Here is a 22,745-nt window from a genome sequence, read left to right on the forward strand (position 1 = left end):
AAAAACTAAAAACTAAAAACTAAAAACTAAAAACTAAAAACTAAAAACTAAAAACTAAAAACTAAAAACTAAAAACTCAAAACTAAAAACTAAAAACTAAAAACTAAAAACTAAAAACTAAAAACTAAAAACTAAAAACTAAAAACTAAAAACTAAAAACTAAAAACTAAAAACTAAAAACTAAAAACTAAAAACTAAAAACTAAAAACAAAAAACTAAAAACTAAAAACTAAAAACTAAAAACTAAAAACTAAAAACTAAAAACTAAAAACTAAAAACTAAAAACTAAAAACTAAAAACTAAAAACTAAAAACTAAAAACTAAAAACTAAAAACTAAAAACTAAAAACTAAAAACTAAAAACTAAAAACTAAAAACTAAAAACTAAAAACTAAAAACTAAAAACTAAAAACTAAAAACTAAAAACTAAAAACTAAAAACTAAAAACTAAAAACTAAAAACTAAAAACTAAAAACTAAAAACTAAAAACTAAAAACTAAAAACTAAAAACTAAAAACTAAAAACTAAAAACTAAAACCTAAAAGCTAAAAACTAAACACTAAAAACCAAAACCTAGAAATCGGGTCACCCTACAAACTTACCTGTGCTCACAGCCTGCGTTGATTTCGCTTTCAACACGGGAGAAGCAGCAGCAGCAGCCAGTTCTTGATGCTCAGCCGGAATAAGTTCTGACTTCGAAAGAGTTGAGGCTTCCACCGGGCTCAAACGTTCTGGGAAATTTATTCTCGACGGAGCACGCGCACCGTTCGCATCGTTCTGCCTGCGTCGTCGTCGTCCTGCGTTTCAAGCGCGCGCGTCGAAAGAGTGTCGTTTGTGAATTCAGCTGGTGTTGCGCGGGTGGTGACTTTGTTGTTGTTGGTGGTGCTGTTGCTGTCATTCTTCACCGGCTTAGCATAACTGCTGCTGCTGACCCGGCAGACATTCTGGACCATCGACGGTGAATGTGAAGATTTGGCGTTATTTGACGTCAAACAGCTCGAGTGGGAATATTTGAGGATTCCCGATTTTGTGGATGATTGATCAGTGAAGATATCAAATTTTAAGGTGAGTCCCAGTGATAAATTTAGTGAGAAGATTCGTCATAATGTGGAAACATTAGTTCCAAAATTCATCATCATCAGTTTTTAATTTGAAAAAGTGTCTAGAAAATATACATATTGCACATAGCTTTATCTTTAAATTTGCCTGTAAAATGATTAAAAATTTAAGAAAAAAACCAAGCCAATTTGTGATGAGAACAGCATTAATATACACAAAAAATTTCTAAAGCAGTTAATTAACACCTAGCACTCAACACTTAAAAACCCAAGCGCACAGAAGAATCATTTAATGGACCAACTTAGTTTGCCGTGCCTAATATTTGAGGTGTTTTTTGAATAGTGGTGGAATAAATGTACAAAATATATTCTCGTACGAACCGGAATGTCGACAATCCAGAAGTTTATAGAGCCACTTCACACCTGTTTCATGAAAATCACACGATCAGTTCTGCGGTAGCTAAGCATTTGATAACAGGCAAGAGTTAGGGAAAATTATGGTTTACGTTGGCGTGTTTAAAGAAGTGAGTGTTTATTCAGATTAAAAGCTGGCTTGTTTATTTGTCAATGCTTAAAAAATACAATCTGTTTTTGAAAAACAAAAAAACGGTTTGAGTCATACATGACCTAGGGGAAATTCTCGTATGTTTGGCAGGTCAAGCACTCGCTCCTAACTCCATCCAATTTGCTGATTTTCACTATTTAAACAACTTATTTTGCAAAACTTTTGATAGAAACTTGCTTGCTCACTTCTTATTGAGCTATTTATCACTCGAGTTCAGTTGAAAACGCTTTTAATTAGCTTTAATTGAATGTCAAAGTTCTGACCTGCCAACATTAGAGGCACGCTGGAATTAGATGCTGTTCCCCTATCACGGGCCTGAAAGTATTCAAATGTTTCACTTTATCTGAAAAAGGATCTTCATATCTAACATATTTTTTTATAATGTTAATTATTGAGTGATAGTTGAACAAGTTGCTTTGAATGTCAATGTTTGTCGACTTTGCTGAGGTAGAACAAAAGAAAAAATAAACATTTTAAGCCATAAAGGTTAAAGAAAAATCCATCGAAACATTGTTTAAACCTAATGGTCAATTCTCCACGAAATGCAATTTTTTTATTCATTTTTTGGTTTTGTGGAAACTATTTGAGGAATTCCGCTTAAGAAAACAAAAAAGGCAGTGATATGTTTTTTAAATGTTTTATTTTTTAGAATATTGAAAACAATTGGAATTGGAAATACATTCAAAAAATAAAAAAAGTCGCAATTAAATAGTGGTTTAATTTTATAAGTTAAATCTAGAGGGATTTTTAATAGTAAAAAAAAAAACAAAAAAATCTTTGACAAAAAGCAAAAAATAAACATTTAGTTTTTTGGGCATTTTCAAACAAAACATCAGAAATGTACTATGTTCAAGATAAAGCCATGTTGTAAATTTTAGGCAAAAGTTTGTTTTCAAATAAGGCCGTTTTCAAAGTTTTTGTCCCCACCTCCCCTTCAAAATCGGCGCGATAAATCAGGGGGCAAAAAAAATATTTTTTAGAAAAATTTCAAAATTTCAATGCAAATTGAAGTGCAATCAACTGAAATCAGTTTAACATGCATTTCCCCGCTTTTAGAATCATTTTTAGCATGTTAGCGTGTTTGCGGTTATTCAAAAATCGTTTGGATTTTTGATAATTTTCGACGTACAGAACCACAAAATTTTTTTTTTCGCTAACAATTTTATTTTTGTAAAATTAAACATTTTTTGAAAACTAATGATTGAAACACAACTGGCTTAGTGTAAAACTCATTTTAAAACCCTTAATTAGGCATGTTTGAAGACACGTAGGAATTTCACGTTCTCAATTTAAATTCTATGTAATGCTCTATCTCAACAACAATTGGTCCAATTTTCATAATCTAAATTGAAAATTGGCGAGAAATTTCTCAGCTATTTGAAAAAAAACAGAAATGCAAAAAAACATGGCATCTAAAAAGAAGCTTCCTTTTTCTGAAATAACTTTTGAGTGGCAATAACTTAAAAACGGTGCATTTTATAAAGTTATAATTTTAAAATTAATTTAAATTGAATAAAATTTGATTCTTTTCCACAATTAAGTTGAAGTTCAGAAATATCTTTGTTAGAATTGAACCAAAGCTGATATTTTCTTTAGATAACTCTTCGGCAAAATATTTTCTACAACCCGATTGCTTTAAAAATGATATTAAATTGTGTAAAATGGCATCGAATGTGAAAAATATTTTTGATCATTTTTGAATCACAAAAATAATTTATGATGGGACCATCCACGTGGACATTTTAGGGGGGTGGGGGGGGTGTGGTTTGGCGGTAGCGCTCCATACAAAAAAGTTTTTTGTATGAAAATTGTCCACGATGGGGGGGGGGGGATTGACATTACCAAAAAAAAGTGCCCACGTGGTTTGTGAATGGTCCCGATATATATTTTATGATTTTTTAATGAATCAAAGAAAATTTTCAAGCAATATTTTAAATACACATTTGGACTTTTTAAATTTAGTGTTGATATTTATTTGAACGCCATTTATTGAATCTATGCTGCGCCGATATCAAAAATTTACAATACAATTGGCTATATCCGGATTCCAAAAAAGCTCAAATTTGGTCGATTGAAATTCATCAGAAAACAGGAATGTAGGGGAACTATACCCTTTTTCAGCCTATTTCTATTATCGGCCTATCAGCACTTTGATCATGAATTACAGCTTTCATAAAGTGTTTTTGATTGTTCCAAAGTAATAAATAGCTCAAATAAAAGTGAGCAAGCAACTCTCCATTGTTGCTACATCTGAAAATGTTGATTTAATAGCGGAAAATGGCAAATTGATGATAATTGGTCGAACAGCTTAGAGTGATTAAAATGGGTATAATTCCCCTAATCAAATTTTGACAAATTTGCAATGCCGAGGTTATTTTGTTTTTGATGCCATCTATATTAAATTTTCTATTAGGTGCTAATCTAGATAACAGTACCCATGCACATATATGTCTAGGGCGAAAACACATAGGTTCAATTTAAGAATCAATTTAAGTTATTGCTAAGCAATATTTCAAACTTATTACAGATAGGCCAACTTCAAACCAAAAAATCTGAAACATTACAAATTTGGCGTTTTCTTTTGAATTTCCAGTGAGCCAAACACAGTTTAAAAGAATGTTGGTTGTGTGAGACTTTAAAAATACCAGAGATGAATTAAATGCACAATTTTTGTAATGCACTTAAAAACTAAAATACAAATCGAAGGAAGTTATATCTCTTGGAAATTAAAAACAGCTGAACCAGTCTGCATCTCAACCAAAACATTGCCATAATCGTCCGTTCTGTGTTCTGTTGAAGATTTTTCGCGATGAATGATCCATTAATTCAGCACTTATTACCATAACAAACACGATCTGGTCTGGTCACACGGCAAACCGTTATCCGCACAATGATGCAATACGAGGAGCTCGTTCACCTTCTTCCCTCCCTACTCCATCTCAGGTTAGTTCCGATGTAGCTAGCTAGCTTACCTTCTATCACCACTCAAACCCTACTGTTGTCAGAGCACCATTACACAGAAAAAAATATATTTTTATATTCATATAAATATTGTTCACAAACGATACAATAAAAAAAAATAAACAGGTTAGAAATAAGATGAATGTTTTATCAATATTTTTTTAATGTTTTGTACCGATTAAGGCATATCGGCCGACACGTGCCCAAACCATGTGTAAACACACACTTTAAGTGCTCTCTACCAGGCACATCCTCGTCTGCGCCGCCGAGGGGCCTGAAATTCATTGATTGATCTCACGCCGAGAGAAACTGCTGAACAACGTTAAATCGGCGTTCCCACCAATTCTCGGAAGCGATAGTGTAGGATGACCTATTGTTGACTGTGAGAGTTAATTTTGATTCGAATAAGTTCTAAAGTAACTAAAATCATTTAAAGATCACGCGTGTTTCTAAATTCGACCTTATAATGAACCTTAATTGGATCTAAATTTTTTTCTGTTTTGCATATTTCTTTTTAATATCATAATTTAAACTACCTGTAAAAAGTCAGCAAAATCTAAAAAGGATCAAAAATACGTACCCTCACCCCAAAAGTATTACACCGCATGTCAACAATAGATCAAACACCTCAAGTTCCCTCTTCAGTAGCTGCTGACCGGCTTCTTGGTTGAAAACCATGATTTGCAGAAACGACACACTAATTGAGCGTGGACAATTAGCACTTGTTCCAAATTCCGAACCCGCGGAACGGACGAAGATTGAAAACATAAAAGGCAAGACATCGTCGCCATCGTGCTAACTTGTCGTACGTGCATTTTGGGCCAAATTGAGTTAAGAACGCCATTTTGTGCAGCTCACAATGCCTCACCTTTTGACCTACACAGATCCCCAAAATTCGATTTCAATCCTGAGATATTCAACAAAAACCGAAAAAACTCCGTGCATTTTTGTCACTTTACATAAATATGAAAGTAGTTTCAATCTTATCGTGCTATCTTGTCACTCCATGAAAATTGATGTAAGTGCGACAAAAGTCCAAAGGGATTTCAGGCCAGGAAAGTCAGGATGCGTTTGTCACACGTACAAGTTAGACTACCGTAAACATTTGTAATTATAACTCGGGACTCCAGTAACCAACTTCAACCAAACTTCGGGACAATGCACAGAATGGTGAGCCAAACAAAACGTGTTTGTTATTGTTTACATTGCGTGCTCTCGTTTTTGAATATTCAAGGTCAAACATTAAAACGCGTTTTTCTCGGAACGTCAAAATGGCGGGTGCGACAAGATAGCACAACGACGTCGACATGATTGTGTGGAGGTGGAGACAACTCGATGCTATCATCTGGTTTTAACTATGCGGACGTTGTTTAGCATGTTTTATGTCCTATATAGGTAAGAGTGGTAATTGTACTGGGCAGGGTAATGCCACAAAGCGAGGAACGAATCTATCTTTTTTATGTAGTGCAAGAGGTCTAGGCTGCCAAACAGGTTGGATTAAGTTGTAGTCACTGTTTAGATTGATGGAGTCTTCCTTTGGTTTGGATTTTAGGTTTTCGTTCATTTTTATATGCAAATTATGCGTTCCGAATCCACCCTAAAATTCCAGTCATGTTTTATTATGTTCCACGAATTTTCAATATACAGTCGGAACATTCAAAATTTCAAAATAGTCGAAATGTGTAGTTATTTTTTTAACTTATTGGGTGTTTTCGAATACCTCAGACTCAGGGTCAGGACGGTTTCAAAATACGTATAAAGCATAAAAAGTGAAAATTTGGTTTATTGGACCATTTAAAAAAAAACATGTTCAGGCATATAAACTAATCAAATGACGCAAAATTGTGTTTAATTTTTGTAAGCATAAGTTATAAAGCTTCCATGTTGAAAGGGTGGTTTTCTCGAAAATAAATTCGCCGAAGCGTTTAGCTAGACTGTCCAAAACGTTCTGATTTTATTGTAATCGAAAAGTCCCTCAGAGCCTCACACATGGGTACTGAGGTTTTACTTATTGAGCATTAATCGAGCCACTTGCTTTAATCGCAGCGAGGTAAACGAAGTTATGCTTTGTTCGCAGTTTGGATAACTGTTGTCGGCTGTTCTGCTAATCGTCGCCATCGTGCTAACTTGTCGTACGTGCATTTTGGGCCAAATTGAGTTAAGAACGCCATTTTGTGCAGCTCACAATGCCTCACCTTTTGACCTTCACAGATCCCCAAAATTCGATTTCAATACTGAGATATTCAACAAAAACCGAAAAAACTCCGTGCATTTTTGTCACTTTACATATGAAAGTAGTTTCAATCTTGTCGTGCTATCTTGTCACTCCATAAAAATTCATGTAAGTGCGACAAAAGGCCAAAGGGATTTCAGGCCAGGAAAGTCAGGATGCGTTTGTCGCACGTACAAGCTAGACTACCATAAACATTTGTAATTATAACTCGGGACTTCAGCAACCAACTTCAACCAAACTTTGGGACAATGCACAGAATGGTGAGCCAAACAAAACGTGTTTGTTATTGTTTACATTGCATGCTCTCGTTTTTGAATATTCAAGGTCAAACATTAAAACGCGTTTTTCTCGGAACGTCAAAATGGCGGGTGCGACAAGATAGCACGACGACGTCGTAATGTTGGTGGCGTCGATCAATTCTACGGAAAGCAATTTCCGTAACTCATATAATGATCAAACTTTCATAATTTGCAATAAACTATCAAACCACAGTACGTTAAACACAAAAAAATCAAATTATTCGCTCTACAGCATTGCCTTGGCGTTCTCGATTGCAAGATTCCTACTTGAAACTAGGAGTCGGAAGGCTTGATTGTTGGACAATTGCAACCCTCTTTTTACACCTAAGCTTCCAACCACCCCGGGATTCGAACTGACGACCTTTGGATTGTTAGTCCAACTGCTTACCAGTCCGAGACAGGACCCAGGAAGATGACTCCTACACCTGGGCTGAGCACACGACCTAACCCTCTAGGTTAGACCGGGGCCAACATTTACATCCCCGTCGGATGGAAGGCGTGGTCACCGGGACCGTTTGGAATCGAACCCAATCCGACTGGGTGAGAGGCAACCACGCTTACCCTTACCCCTACCCCCGGATCGTTAAACACAGCATTTTGTAGAAAAAAAGAGAATTTAATGTTTGTAAATTTAATCCTAAAATATAATTACAAACATTTGCGTCGTTTATACTTTTTTTAAAGTACACCCAAAATTCAGAGTCGAGATAATCGTTCTCTCAAAATTTATTGAGGGCTCAGTGTCAAAATCGATAGAATAATGGTACCAACTCACACCATCATAACAAATGAGTTCATTCGTTAGTTGAATCAATAAATCTCCAACAAGTGTCATACATCGACTTCTGACTTCTCCTTGGTCACCAAGCTGTGGTGGCCGAGGCAGCTAAGTCATTGGATTGGTTTGTCAAAGGTCTCTGGTTCGATTCCCGTTGTCGACCCTTTTGGTTTTTTGTTTGACGGATGAACTTTTTTTGCAAATGAACCTCGAGAGAATAGTTCTATCGCCCATCTCGAGCTGTGTTCTCTGCGTCCGTGAATGGTACCACTATTCTCTCGACTCGAGACCATCATTCTCTCGGACTAGCGCTGCCAGTTTTGGGTGTAGGTACTTGTTCTGCAACTGATTTTGAAAAGTGATTGATTCAATAATCTTTTAAAATGTCAGTGTAAAATCTACAGGACTGGACAAATAACGTTGGTGACCAATTGGGAAATAAACAGCTTTTTCAAGTTATTGTGATATATTTGGCTTGGAAACTTTTTATTGGAGATCAAATTTTGGTAAATATGGAGTTTAAAGTCTCCAAAGTATATTCAAAATAAATTGGATGGATATGTACATGAATCCATCGATTTTCATGGACTTTTCTGGAGGAAAAACCAATGAATTCAATAAAATATATCTTAAGAAAGTTGTTCTAGATCTTTTGACGAAATATTTAGATGGACCCCGCAAAATGTCGAGAAAGAATCGTTCTTTCATGGTGCCAATTTTTTTCTTAAGTTTGTTCTATGAAACATATCGTGAGAGGTGCAAAAAAGAAAGATATTAATATTTAAAATCATAGGTCAAATAAATAAAAACAAAAATCAAATTCAAAACCTAATTTTCAAGGACAATCAGCAAAAACAATCACTAAATGCTAAGCCGTCATTGAAGTTTTGTTGATTATGATTAGAACATATTTATATCTATAAATATTATTTTTTCAATTTTTTTTATGCTTGGTTTTCATTTTGTAGTCTGTACCAAATTCAAACAGCTGAAAAACTTTTTTAAAACAATTAAATTAAAACAATTGAAAAGTCTGGCATTCCCAGATTAATCCGGCAACCTGGCAACCCTATTCATAATAGTAAAATAATCGAATTTACTTACACGGATACAAATCCTGTAAGCTTATCCGGTAACTCTATGTTTTTGAAATCGCCACCATTTTTTCCGATTTCGATGTAAATGTTGTCGATTTTGAAAACATTTATATCAAATTCGAGAGAAATGTAGACGATTTTGGATACATTTCTATACTTGCGAAATCGAAAACTTGGAGTTATCGGATATGCTTACAAAATTTCGATTCGTGTATCCATTTTAAAAAATAAAACTCGACATATTTGAAGTTAAAGTCAGTCGTTAAGGTATGATATATTTGGACTACTAAATGCAATGGAATCACGGACGAACGGACATGACACCACGAACAAATTTGGCCCAGTTTTGTGAGGCAAAATTCAAATTTCAGCCGAATAAAAATACGTTGAAACCGCGATGAAACACTAGCGCCGCTTGTGTTCACGTTGGCGAACTATATTTGTTTTGAAATTATTACACGTTCAGTCAAAGTTTTGGCATACTGCGGCGATTGAAAAATTTCTGTTTTTTTATCCGCTACCAATACTTTTGCATTGCGCGCTGTTCTTTTTGCGGCGAACGGTAGTTATACACATTTTATTGATGTCAACAATACTTTTTGAAGCGAATCCAAACTGAATCATGAATTTGTCAATAAACAGAGCAAGCAGGATGTGCTAAGTTCACGACAAATTTAGTAAATAAGTTCAGGTATTTAATTTATTTATAATTTTCCTGACAATTAGAATTTTTCATTATTTTGAGCTCGTGATTAAGCATAACATTTTCCGCTGTCGTAAACGGGAGTAAACCAAAATTTTTATGCCATTCTTCCACGTCCCAAGATTCCAGCTTTCAACAGCTATAAATGGAAAAGATATAACCACGGTCGTCCGTAATATAACTAATCAGATCGTCAGAAGGACGCTTAGCACACGGAATTCGAGAACTGGCCTCCCAACACTAGGGAATGGCAAGTTCGTAAGATCCGGTCCATTAATCCGCAAAGCCTCTGCCACAAAACACCATGTGCGGGAAGGAAGGAACAGCCAACGGTTCGCGGAACTGTCCCAAATCTAAGCTCTCGGGTGGTCGACACCCAATACGGAAACCTCCCGCAAAATAAACTGAGCATCTTTGCGGTCGCGGCACGACCTTCTTGCTCCTTTCAATTATTTGATAGTTCTTCTGAGCCGCAAAACAAAACCCACTGCTTAGAAACTGCAAGATCTGAAGGAAATCTTAAGATGCCCCATTCTGTTTCGTTTAGTTGTTAAAACACGTCGAAACTTTCATTCCATTTCATTTAGCACGCAAATCGACGATTCCAAACGTTTTGACAAGCAAACGGTCAAGTAAAGCAAACTGTCAAATTTTGTTTTGACATTTACGATCTCGTTCTGAATGTAAGCAGGAAAAAAAAAGAACATGAAGAAGAAAGAGAAGACCAACTTAAAAATCGAAATGCTGGTGTCATGTCCGTTCGTCCGTGATGGAATCATGCCTTGAACATGGTTATCACATCGACTATTGGATTTGTCTTGACCAGTACCTCCGTGTTGAAATTGGTCACCGTTTTCTGGAGTACCGCGAAGAGATTTGCAATGGCAAATAAAACTGCCGTTTTGTTCCATGTGGCAAATGTACAAAACAGTCAAAACATAAAAAAAAACTCCTGACATCAATTGAAACGTGAGCTTAGTAATTGCTAAAATTGCGATTATACAACCCCCCAATTCACGCAATGATCGCCGACAAACTCGATCTGTAGATTTAAACATCTGTAAAAAAAAAGATTCTGATGATGGCATCAATGTCAAATATGAAATTGGTAAGTGTCTGGAACAGTTTTTTTTATTCTGACCAACAATAAGGCAATAAAATTTCAAGCAAACAAGAGAACATTAGTTTGATTTTGGAGAGAAAAAAAATACAAAAAAATAACAAAGAATCTCCACATACCAAACACGCAAAGTTTAGCACTGGTTTTTGTTAGCTCATTAGCATATTCTTGATCGTGTTTTATGGTTCCATTCTAATCTGATATGAAATATGCAAAACCATCCCTTTGCATTACACAAACCTGCCAATCCAGTTTAGTAAGCTCCTTGAACGGGTTGATGCCAAAAACTAAAAGGTTCTTTCGACCTTGACCGCACCTCTTTTTGGCTGATTTCGAAAACTAACGTAAACGCCACAGCTAAAAAAATCTATCAAAGTTTCACAGTAAAAGCATTCCTTGTCTAATCCCATTTGTTTCTAACAACGTTTTGTGACCATACTAGAAACTTGTTTACTAATTAGAACCCGACCATCTGGAATTCAGGAGGAGGTTCGATTGTCAAGATGTTGATCCCACCAAACCAACCCAAATACGCAAAGAAAAAAATTGGCAACAACCGGTTCATCAGCTTTACCCTACTGCCCGTCACAAAATGTACATTTGATGGATCGGCACACGCCTTCCTGGAGTTTTGACCGCGAAATACAAACAAACCCGAGAGTGTACCCACCAGGGAAGGTATTTGCCGATGGGCCTCCAAAAAGCTTTTTAAATTTATTTCCTTCCAGTTAAGGAATTTACTATTATCATGTATGGAGCACTAGTAGATATTTTACTAATGAACAACTTTGTAGAACATTGTTTTGTTCTAAACTGAATGCTGTTGACATTAGAGCGTAAACAAACATCCCCTCACCATCGCGAGTGAGGGACGCCGATGATGGCATTTTTAGACATTGTTTACGCTCTAGTGTCAACAGCATTCACTAAGGAACAAAACAATGTTTTACAAAATTGTTCGTTTGTTCAAAATCTACAATTGCTTCATACATCATTATAGTGAATTCTGTAACTGGAAGGTAATAAATCAAACGAGGGCTTCACGATGGTTTTTGCCATTTTCCATCCCTGGTCCCCACCCAGGCTGTAATAAAATACGCGAAAATTCCATTTGCCAAAAACTGAACTTCTCGGTACCGTTCACCGACCGGGTTCGATGACCAGGGTTCAAATTTTCAAACCATCAATAAAACCATCGAGAGTGCAATTACAATAGCTCAAATTGATTTATAAACCGCCTCTAATTGCAGTGACCCTGGGGGGCAAGTTCATGGCGTCTTAAAACGCCGTACGTGTCAATCACTTATCAAAAAGATCGTTGCCCAATAAAAGCTCACGTTTGCAAAGTATGATCCACATGACAAGCAAATTTGATAGCTCCCCCACGTGCATTCATTTGCGGGTTCTTTTGTGGTACAGTGACTTGCTAACACTTAAAAACTGTAAACAATGTAAATTATGGAAATTTCGAGAAAAAGTCAGAATACAACTGCGTAAATCTGCGTGAAATATGTCAGGCTATTTAGAATTTTTAATATCCGAAAAATCCATCAATTAAACAAAATAGGTTCTGGTAACCCTACCCTAGGTTAGTAGCACTTTAAATAATTTAAATGTTTTCTAGGCATTTTATATAAAAATTACTCACAGAACAGTTTGGTTGTAAATTATAAGATAGAGATTTAAATATTTTTTCTGATGAAGTCATTCACATTGTTGATATGGCAACCCTGGTATGAGATAAAGGCACTTATGTGAACCATTACGGTACTGAATGTTAGTATCATCTCCAAACCCTTCGTATCACACCTTTATAAAAATTAACGTTACATCGCACGAAACGGTACGCACTGTAATGTCAACAAAACACACCTTACCGGTTTCGTATGAATTCACGACAAGTGCTCGTACACACCCCCCTGCCACACAACACGAACGGATGGAGAATCCCCCCTTCATCACGTCAAGTTAATATAATTTATTGTCTACGAGTGAACCATACCTGAGTGACCTACGAGAACTCTGCCGGTGTGCGATTTGTTTATGCATCTTTTTGTTCAAATTGTACTTTGAGTTTTTAATGTCTTCCTCTGAGGCGTGCGTCCTAAGCAGCTAGCAAAATGCATGTCCTAGATGTCCTTCTAAAATTTGCTGTTACATCTGTAGAAGAATAACAGCGTCATGGTTTGCAGTTATCTAGCGGTATCAACTGTGGTCGTAACATTTTATGAGGTTTCTATTGTCAAAACAAGTTTAACACTTTTAATATTACTATAAAATCTATTCAAGAATATTTCTTCCGATCGAAATCGCTCCTTGCACATGTAATTCAATAATCATACATCATTATCCGGTAGCGTATCAGCAGCATCTCCCATCCAGAATGAGGAAGAAGAGTCGTGTCGTGAGAGATGCGATCGTATTTGCAACTGAGAAGGCACATGCACTTGACACCGGGGAGGGCACCACTCACCGGTAACATCGCTCAATAGAGTAATCTCCAACCTCTTGCTAACGAGACGATTACATGAATTACACCCGCGTTGTTTAACGTACCGTAAACCGGGGTGACTTTGATAGGATTTCAATTTGTTTTTAGAATATTTTCCAACAAGTAAGGTTTTTCTCAAGATTATTATTTTTAAAACATGTACTGGGGTAGGCCACACAAAGTCCATGCACTATTTCGGAAAAAAGTTGTTTCAATAATGTTTAGAAAAATAGTTACGTTAAAAATTCTTAGTTTTAATTCCGGGGTGACTTTGATAGTCATAGTTTTTCTTGTTAAAATCATATTTAAGATGTTCAAACTTTATTTGTACGCTAAATGTACCATCACTAAAGTAGCTGATATAGTTTTTAAGAAAAACAATCAATGTTTATATTTAGTTAACTAAGTGTATATGCTTTTTAGCAAAATACATATAAATTTTAGGTAAAATTTTTAAAAAGTCGGAATTTTGCCTGAAATTTGTTAAAACTAGTTTTGTTTATAAAATTATCGATTTATATTGCATTTTATAATGAATTCAAGGCAATAATAACAAGTTTTCACATTTTACATGAAATTTGTTCAACTGAAATTGCCTAAAAATTTGGAGATTTTTTTTTATTGTGTTTCAAAAACACATATTATTTATTATTTACAAACTTTTTTAACCTTCTCTTAGTGGAAAATTTTCCAAAGAATCCGAAAATGCATTGGGACCATCCATAAACCACGTGGACACTTTTTTGGGAATCTCGAACCCCCCCCCCCCTTCGTGGACAATTGTCCATACAAAAAAAAACTGTTTTGTATGGAGCATGGACAATCGCCATACCCCCCCCCCCCCCCCCCTAAAGTGTCCACGTGGTTTATGGATGGTCCCATTCTGTTTTCCGATTAAAAAATATTTTCATTGAGAAAATCATGACACTTTGAGAAGTTTAAAATAATGACTTTCATCAACATTTTCTTAACTATAGTTAACTAACTTTTCAATCCTGTCAAAATTTTATGAAAAGTTCTTCTTGGGGTACTTTGAACACTTCTCTACCACGGTCAGTATGTTTCTAAACCATTCCTTACGTAATTTAATTGTACTCTTCATTTTGCGGAAAAATCGCAAACCTATCAAAGTCACCCCGGCTATCAAAGTCACCCCGTTTTACGGTACATCTGCATGAAAGGCAAAGCCGGCGAAACGGATGACTTCCGCGTGTTAAGAGTATAGACCAGCGGTTCTCAACCTTTTTCGACCAATTCCCCCCTTGGATTATTTTCAACTCCTCCATTCCCCCCTTCAATTATTAATTAAGTATCAATTCACAAAAATCATAATTTTGCTCGAGAGGCAACGAAAATCAATACCTTATTTAGCTAAAAGAAATAAGATCGGAAGGCACTTGATGGTTGAGTTCGTCGCGTCTATTCCGTAACAAATTTGTGAACTAAATGATTATATAATTAAAAATCAGACTACGCTAACATTGCAGCATTGCGTTTAACAACTCATTTTATAAATAAATATTATTTGGTTTTATCTTTCCACAGCCGGCTGTCTAAGATTAAACCATTTAATTAAAAATTTAACAACAGTTAAACGGGAAATGTCTCATCCGCAGCATCCGATTGTTTGCCTTGAGAATAATATATAACACCTTTCAACAAACACTATGATTTTGGGTCGCATCATCATCTTCTATGATGAATCCTGACCAAACACCCTATCCTACTAACAAGTTTTCAGGTTCCTGGCGCTCGTGGGGTGTAAGCACAGAGTAAATCAGCTGCCCTAGTAGCAACCTGCGCTAACTAACATTCCCGTCCCTTAAAATCGAGGTCTACAAACTGACATGGCGGGCGCCGTTGGTGGCCAATGACTGTTACCTATTCGCAACTGATCTTGTTTTGGCAATCATGGTGTTTTATCTTTTCAGCGCATTCATACATGCTGTTGATAAGGGAAACACCACTTGATAGTCGAAGCCTATGATCAGTAGTGCTGAAAGGATATTACGGTTCTGTTCAGCAACGGAGGGGCAACCATGGGTGATCTCTCATGCTCATGCTCATGCTCAATTCACAAAAATCATAATTTTGGCTAAAATTTATGTAGAAAGACAAAAAATTTCATTACGAAATATTTTTCTACTCTTGCAATAAAAGAACAAATTCTCAACGATTTGTATTAACATTTTTTGCTGCTCATGGTCAATGGAATGCAAATGTCTAAAGAAAAATTAAGATAAAGATTAGCTCATTACCGAAAAAACAAACAGAAATCGAGGAAATTATTAAAAATAATGCACTGCTCATGTTTGAAAGAATGTCAATGAATTCTGTATCACATATTCACAGACATTTAGTACAGCTAATTTTTGAAAACTAGAACTAAGATATTCAAGAACTCTTCATGTTTCAAACAATATGAAAATTCAGAGAAATTTATATCTTCGAAAAAACATTAATTATTTTTAAGTTATTTATTTCGTATTTTAGACATTTTCAAAAAAACGACCAAAAAATGGCAGGGAAACTCAAGCATTTCACAAGCAATTTAAAAATAATTACAAATATAACATTTTGATAAAAATTCCCTAGATTTTTTTTAGCTTTTCATTTCCCCACCCCCCCCCCCTCCCCCCTAAGAATAGTTAAATTCGCCCCAGGGGGAAATTCCTCACCGGTTGAGAAACACTGGTATAGACGATATCTTTCTCGGTAGAAATATCAACTTTGATTAAAATCTGACTTGAAAGAAGTGTTGTAAAAATACAAGATAGGGGAAAGTTGAGCAAGACGGCCCTATGGGGCAAGCGCAGGGTTGCCAGGTTGCCAGATAAATCTGGCAAGTCCAGAATTTTTTGGTGACGATTTGAAAAAAAAAATCTATGCTTCTTCCACACCAAATTAAAATATATTTTGAACACCATTTTCTCATTTCTTTGTGAAAAGTGCTTTTCTAGTTTTTTTTTTTTTTTCATATTTTTTGTCAGATTTTTTCTGTTCTGTTCGTAACTCTGGGCAAGAGGGACCACGGGGTGATTCGTAGAACAAAGTTAAGATGAAAAATTCGGCATGTCTGATATTTGGCACCGCGAAAGAATGGCTCTATTCCAACATTTTGCGGGGTATGGCCGAAATATTTCGTCGGGGGTCTACAGCAACTTTTTTTTAGATTTTTTTTTCTATTTTATAGGATATTTCTTCAGAAAAGTAAGCATAAGCAGAGGTGCCCACCCGCAGTTGCTATTCCGTTATTGACTAGGACCTCCAGAAGTTACATCCACGTGCCGTGGAAGATGAGTGGGAGCTATCTTTCCTCGCTTCGCAACTTCTCAAAGGCCTTTATCATGCTGATCAATACCGGCGCCGGCCACGACCAGTGGTAGGGTCACGGGGAAGTGGATGGGAATGTTAGTCCGATACTTGAGTGATAGAGAGCGCCCAATCGACTGCATCTCCGACAAAGTATCACATGAGTTTTGAGGGGGTTAGTAGATGGGTATGAGGTCAGGATTCACGAGTGGCAGTGATGTGACCATGAGCATTTTGTTTATCGGTTGAAAATTTTAAATCTTAGACAGCCGGCTGCGGAAAGATCGATAATTAATTATTTAAAAAGTTTTTTTTTATCGAACGCGTGCCAGCCGAGCAGTAGTGCTATGGGCTGGACTTATCAGTAAATTTTTACTGTTTTTACAATTTAGATAACGCGAGCAAATTTTGACCAATCACCCCATGCACACAAACAGCGACACAAAAGAGACGAAAATTATCACGAAAAAACAGAACTGCGCGTCCCCAGAAGCACTGCACTTATCTATAGGATATTTCTTCAGAAAAGTCGCTAAAAACCAATGGATTCTTGTACATATCCATCAAATTTCTTATGAACGTGCCTTGGGAGACTCTAACTCTAACTTAAAGTTTCCGAACCAAACTTGCCAAATTTCTAGCTTTCCTTTAAATTAGCCCAAAATCAATGCTGGAAGAACCAAGACCAAATTTGTCATGAAAATACAGTAACATATTGTCCAGATACGAATTTAAGCATTAATCAATGCAAAACATAGATTATTTCATTGCAAAGCTGTATATTACTCAATAGGCTCCCAAAATTATATTTTGAATCGTTTGCTACATTACACCATGACATTTCAAAACATTTTCGAATCAAACACATTGTAGAGAACAGTTTTCTGAACAATTTGCTGAAAAAGTATCAGTTTTGGTTTAATATAAGCAGAGACAATAGGCAATTTTGAAGAATTAAAAGTGAGTTTCTTCAAAATTTCTGGATTTATTTACCTTCTACATGATGAACACCATCGCCTGCGTTTGTAATGGTCAGACTATTTTATATTAATGTCGGAAAAATACAACGTGTGACAATATTTTACACTAAACACACCATACAAAACACAAATGAAACTGTAAACTATAGCGTTTGGTACGGTATGTCCACGCATCCTTCCTACCGTGTAGATTCTGTGAAATGTGATCTGCTCTCAGAATCCTCTCTGCGATAAACACAACGTAGTAGGACTGGAAGCTTAATTTTTTGCAATATATTTTCCAGCATGTTTACATCGAACTGGCTGCGTTTGTGTTAGATTAGATTTGATGGATTTGATTAGAATTCAACTTTTAGTGATAAAAAGTTGATAAGAAATGGGTATATTTTTAATTGTAACTATTTTATAAGAAAATTCCTAGCTAACACCGAGTTGTACCAGCCTCCGGCTGATAAACTCTATAATGAAGAATAAAAAAATTAAAATTACTAACACCTACAAGTTTATCGTAAACTCAAACACGAGCAGATCGTTCATGCACAATGGTTTCTTTGTGCATGAGAAGTTTTAGTCAAATAAAAAAATGTAATGAAATCTTGTAAAACCCAGCTCCGTGGCCTAATGGTTGCGGCTTCTGCCTCACAAGCAGAAGTTTAAAAAAAATTGAATCAGGAATTTGAACTATGAATAACGTCATGATTCGAATTCCCGGACGCTTCGAAACCCGGACACTTCATCTTGTTTTATCAATCATTTGGATATAAGTTCGCATTTAGAATGTCAAAATGGTGTTATTTGATGAATTCCTACATCAACTTTCATTTAAAGTTTGTTTGAACGCTGTAGTTAATGCCAAAACATTAAAATAAAATAAAATTATAAGTTTACCAAAAATACGAAACATTTCACTTGAAATATTTCATAGGCGTTCGATGCACCGGGAAGGCAAAGCAGAAATTTATGGTTTCGATTTCCTTAAATTCTAGAAAATTTGTATATAAAATATCCATTGATGAAAAATTGCCATACAAGACATATTTTGTATGCATTTTCTTGAAACCGACTGTTTATACTACATTCTGATGATATTTCTACATTTCCAACTTATTACATGATTTTTAGCAAGCTTTAACAAAAATGATATGCTACTAAGTGTCCGGATTTCGAATCATGACGTTATGAGCAAAAACGAATTTTCTGCTCAAAGGCAAAGATTTTGCTTTCGATTTCTCTGAAATGAATAGAAACACTTTAATAAATTATCCTTTTTTTTATTTGACTTTTGACAAAAAATCATCAAATGCAAATAAAAAATGCAAACAAAAAATGCATCTTTTGAGCTATGGCACAACTTGTCAAAATTCATTGTTTATTCAAGTGTTTCCAACTTTGGGAAAAAATACACATTGAAAAAAACTGTCGAAAAAGTGGAAAAACTTATTTGATTTTATTTTTAAATCAAATTTGCAATAGGTCTCATAAACTCCGAGGTGTCTACCTTAGTTTTTTAAGGACAGTTAAAAAAAAGTGTCTACGTCAGGCCTGCCCAACGTCCGGCCCGCGGGCCGGATCCGGGCCGCAACGGCTTTTCAAAATAGTTCTATGACCGGCCCTTAAGGCTGTTCATGAAGTATTAAATAAATAAAATTATTGTCTGATCAAAAAAAAATAAGCTTGAGATCACATTTTAACATATTATAAGAACATTCTTCATGTTTGAATGCAATTCTTATAATTTTTATATTGATATTTTTTAACTGATTTTGCAGGAAAAGAGCATGATCCATTTCGTAAAATTGAGAAATTTATGAAAAAACTAGGACTGTTGTCTTAAAATTTACAAAAAAAAGACTAAATGTTATTTCGTTCAGTTTTAACTTTGTTTACTTCAAATTGAAGTTTTTTTTTCTATTTTCTTTTTATAGATAAATAAGTAAGCAAAACTAATGTATTTTTCCAGAACAACTTTTTAGTGATTAAGTTTTTTTAAAAGCTTTAAAAATCAAATTGTTCATCCTGAAAATAGATCGCTGCAAATATTTTAAAAATATTAAACAATGTATCAAAAACTTCAAAGGATTGCAACAACCATTGAAATTTAATTTTTTTTTATAAAAAAAATATCAAGGTATTTAATTGCAATCGTCATTTTGTTTTAAACAATATCTATACAATTTTAAACAAACAAAAATTTTAATAAGTCTAATAAACACATTTTTGAATGTTATCTTTGTTTCTCATTCTTAAAATCAAAATATATGAATCATATTTGCAACACTAGTTCTTTTATGTATTTACTTAAAAAGAACTATGTATTTACTTAAAATGAATCATGAGAAAATTGAAAAAAATGTGTTTACTGTTTCAACTTTTATCAAATATTAGTTCCGGCCCGTCACTGCTTCTGAAAAATCAGATCTGGCCCGCAGGGCCAAAAGGTTGAGCACCCCTGGTCTACGTGGTATATGGCTTATTTTAGATTGAATTCAGAAATTTTAGATTGCGCACCGATTTCATGTTAAAGCGACTTAATTTTTTTTTGTTTGAAATTCGACCTGACTTTTTTCTGATTTGATTCTGATTATGATCTTTTAAGATCAGATTTTTTTTTAAATTCTCTATAAATATGCTTAAAAATATTAAAAATTGGACTAATGGATTTACAGCTTCTGAAAGACCATCCAATCCAAAAAATGAACAAAGATTCACTCTGCCGTTTTGCTTGGACAATGATCTAAAAATGTTGTGAAATGCTATTGAGTTCCGATGCACGTCTGGTTTTAGGGCCTTTTCAAATTTGCCAACGTTTTATGGAGACTTGTATTGACGAACTAATGATAAAAATGTCTTCTTTGCTAAACTAAACTAAAACTCTTCACTAAAAAAATCACACAAATCCACCTATGTACTTCTTATAAAGCCTCAGAAAGCAAATATTTTGAGAAATGATTATCCAGTCTGAAACCAGACAGCAAATTTCTCTGTTAACTGTCGGAAGACAAGAAACCGCAATGCCGTGACTCGTGTGCATTGTTCAAGATTCCAACTGATCGTTTACTAGGTTTGAAGCATAAGAGCAACGGTTTATTTCCTGAACTTGAACGCATAGCGCCACACAGTAGAAATTAAAAACAACAATTGATTCTAAGGGGAAAAAGGGCCAGACAAGTGACTTAAGACATATAACTGCGAACTTAATGTGAATTTTTTACCGTGCACACTGAACGAGCAAAATAAATCATTCCCATGTCGCGCGCGATCTGACCGTTGAACCTCTGCCCATCTTTTGCGTGCAAATTGGTCACAAGTCATCTTTATGGAGAAAGAACCAACGATCTGCAATCTTAAAGATTTTTTCTTTCTTTTTTACCCCGCGAGGTGAACGTTTGTGTTGTGAAGCCGTGAGATTATTTCTCTTTGTGGTTAATTTATTCTGCCCGCAGAAAATGATTCCTCATAAGTGCTTTTCGTTAGTCATGCAAAGAAGGCACAATTAAATAAATGGTCTTTATTTGGTTACAAGAGCAAAAATACATCCCAAGTGTCAACTGGTATCAAACCGAATCAGTCCCATCTAGTTCATATCTCGCTGATATAACAGTTTCATTCAAATTTTGAGCCTTTTAATATTCCGAATGTGTAAAATGTTGGGCTCGAAACGTGACTAGAATTTTAAATTCGACTAAATATTACAAAAATATCCGAGCACACTTACCGCCGTCACCGTTAAAAAGAAACAAATTTGGTATAAACTTGACTTAGTGGGCGTTCTAATAACTCTCAATTATTCAAAGATTTTTAAAATGTATTAAATTCGATAAGAAATGACATCATTTGAATTCTTCGTTTGAAACAAAATAACACTATAGAAACGTCAAACGGTATCTTGTGACATTATCAGTTCAGCAAAACACAACTGCCAAGTGGATGGACTAATGTGATTCACCTCTCTGAAGTGGAAGGGCGTCACCGGATCATCAAACTGTTATTTATCTAAAACTTGTTCTCCGTTGCTTATCTGATGATTTTTTTTGCTCTTCAATCAATCATTGAGAGGTCATTAGATGTCACAGAGGTTCCGAGTATTTCCGGTATTAAATTCTTCAAACATTTGCGAAGATTAGCTCAAAAGATATCTTTTTAAAACTCAATGATTATTCAAGTTATTGTGAACAAATAATCACTTAGATGTTAATTTCCATAAATATTTGAATCTTTTGAATTTGTCTTTGTAAGAAAAAATAAATAAATATACAATCCAATCCAATAAATAATCCAAAAGTAACAACCCTAATTATATTTTCCTCATAATCAAGATTTAAAAAACATTTTCTTTAAATTCATTTCAAAAGTAGATAACTTTTTTGCTATTTATGCTGATAGAATTATGTGTCTGATCAAAGATTGCATTTTTTATCATTTCAGACCAACACAATGTTCCGCTCAACCACACTCGTCCTGCTTACCGCAGTCGTGCAGCACTGCTCGGGCCAGGCCCAGATCACGGCACTGGACTCGCCACTGTTCGTGGCTCAGTTCCGCAACTTTCGCAACCTGGCGTTCAACTTCATCGGCACCACCGGCGACAATGCGAACAAATTCAAGACCAACTACCGGCAAGGGGTGAGAAGAACGTGGTTCAACTGACGATTACCCTAAAATTACACTGCTTTCAGAAAGTGCAGCCCCAGTTCCCAGCCGACGCGCCGTTTTTCTGCAACACGACCGGAATGCGCAGCCCGACGGTACCGACCTCGGTGGACGCACTCCGGCCGGGCGATATCGACGTCGTCGGGGCCATCGGCGATTCGCTGACGGCCGGAAACGGAGCCATGGCCACGAACCTGCTGGAGGTGTTTGTTGAGAACAAGGGACTCTCGTGGAGCATCGGCGGACAGGGCACGTGGCGGCAGTTCCTGACGGTGCCGAATATACTGAAGGAGTACAACCCGGCCCTGTACGGGTATCCGATCATGGACACGCTTTCGACGCGGAAGGCTTCGCGGTAAAATTTACATATACTTAACAAAAGGAAAAAGCTTTGAATTGAATTGAATCATTGTTCAAAAATATATTTTGTCACAAAAAATGTTAAGCAAGATGGTCTCATAAAGTAAATCATGGTATATCTCGTTTTCACAAACCAATT

General features: G+C 35.6%; 1 protein-coding gene across 2 annotated transcripts in view; it reads left to right on the forward strand.

Annotated features, from left to right (window-relative positions):
- Positions 1-759: 759 nt before the first annotated feature.
- The window catches only part of LOC120420926 (phospholipase B1, membrane-associated-like), a 29,130-nt gene continuing 7,144 nt past the window's right edge, over positions 760-22,745 (forward strand). Inside the window, exons 1-3 of one of the 2 annotated variants that reach the window (XM_039584055.2) lie at positions 760-1,064; positions 22,022-22,219; positions 22,273-22,601. In XM_039584055.2, the coding sequence (XP_039439989.1) occupies positions 22,031-22,219; positions 22,273-22,601 (518 nt within the window). In that variant the 5' untranslated portion in view covers positions 760-1,064; positions 22,022-22,030. Of the gene's footprint in view, positions 1,065-21,577; positions 21,688-22,021; positions 22,220-22,272; positions 22,602-22,745 lie in introns of those variants that run through there. The other variant, XM_039584054.2, reaches the window with a different exon arrangement.

The sequence above is a fragment of the Culex pipiens genome, chromosome 3, assembly GCF_016801865.2.
Source record: "Culex pipiens pallens isolate TS chromosome 3, TS_CPP_V2, whole genome shotgun sequence".
NCBI lineage: Eukaryota > Metazoa > Arthropoda > Insecta > Diptera > Culicidae > Culex > Culex pipiens.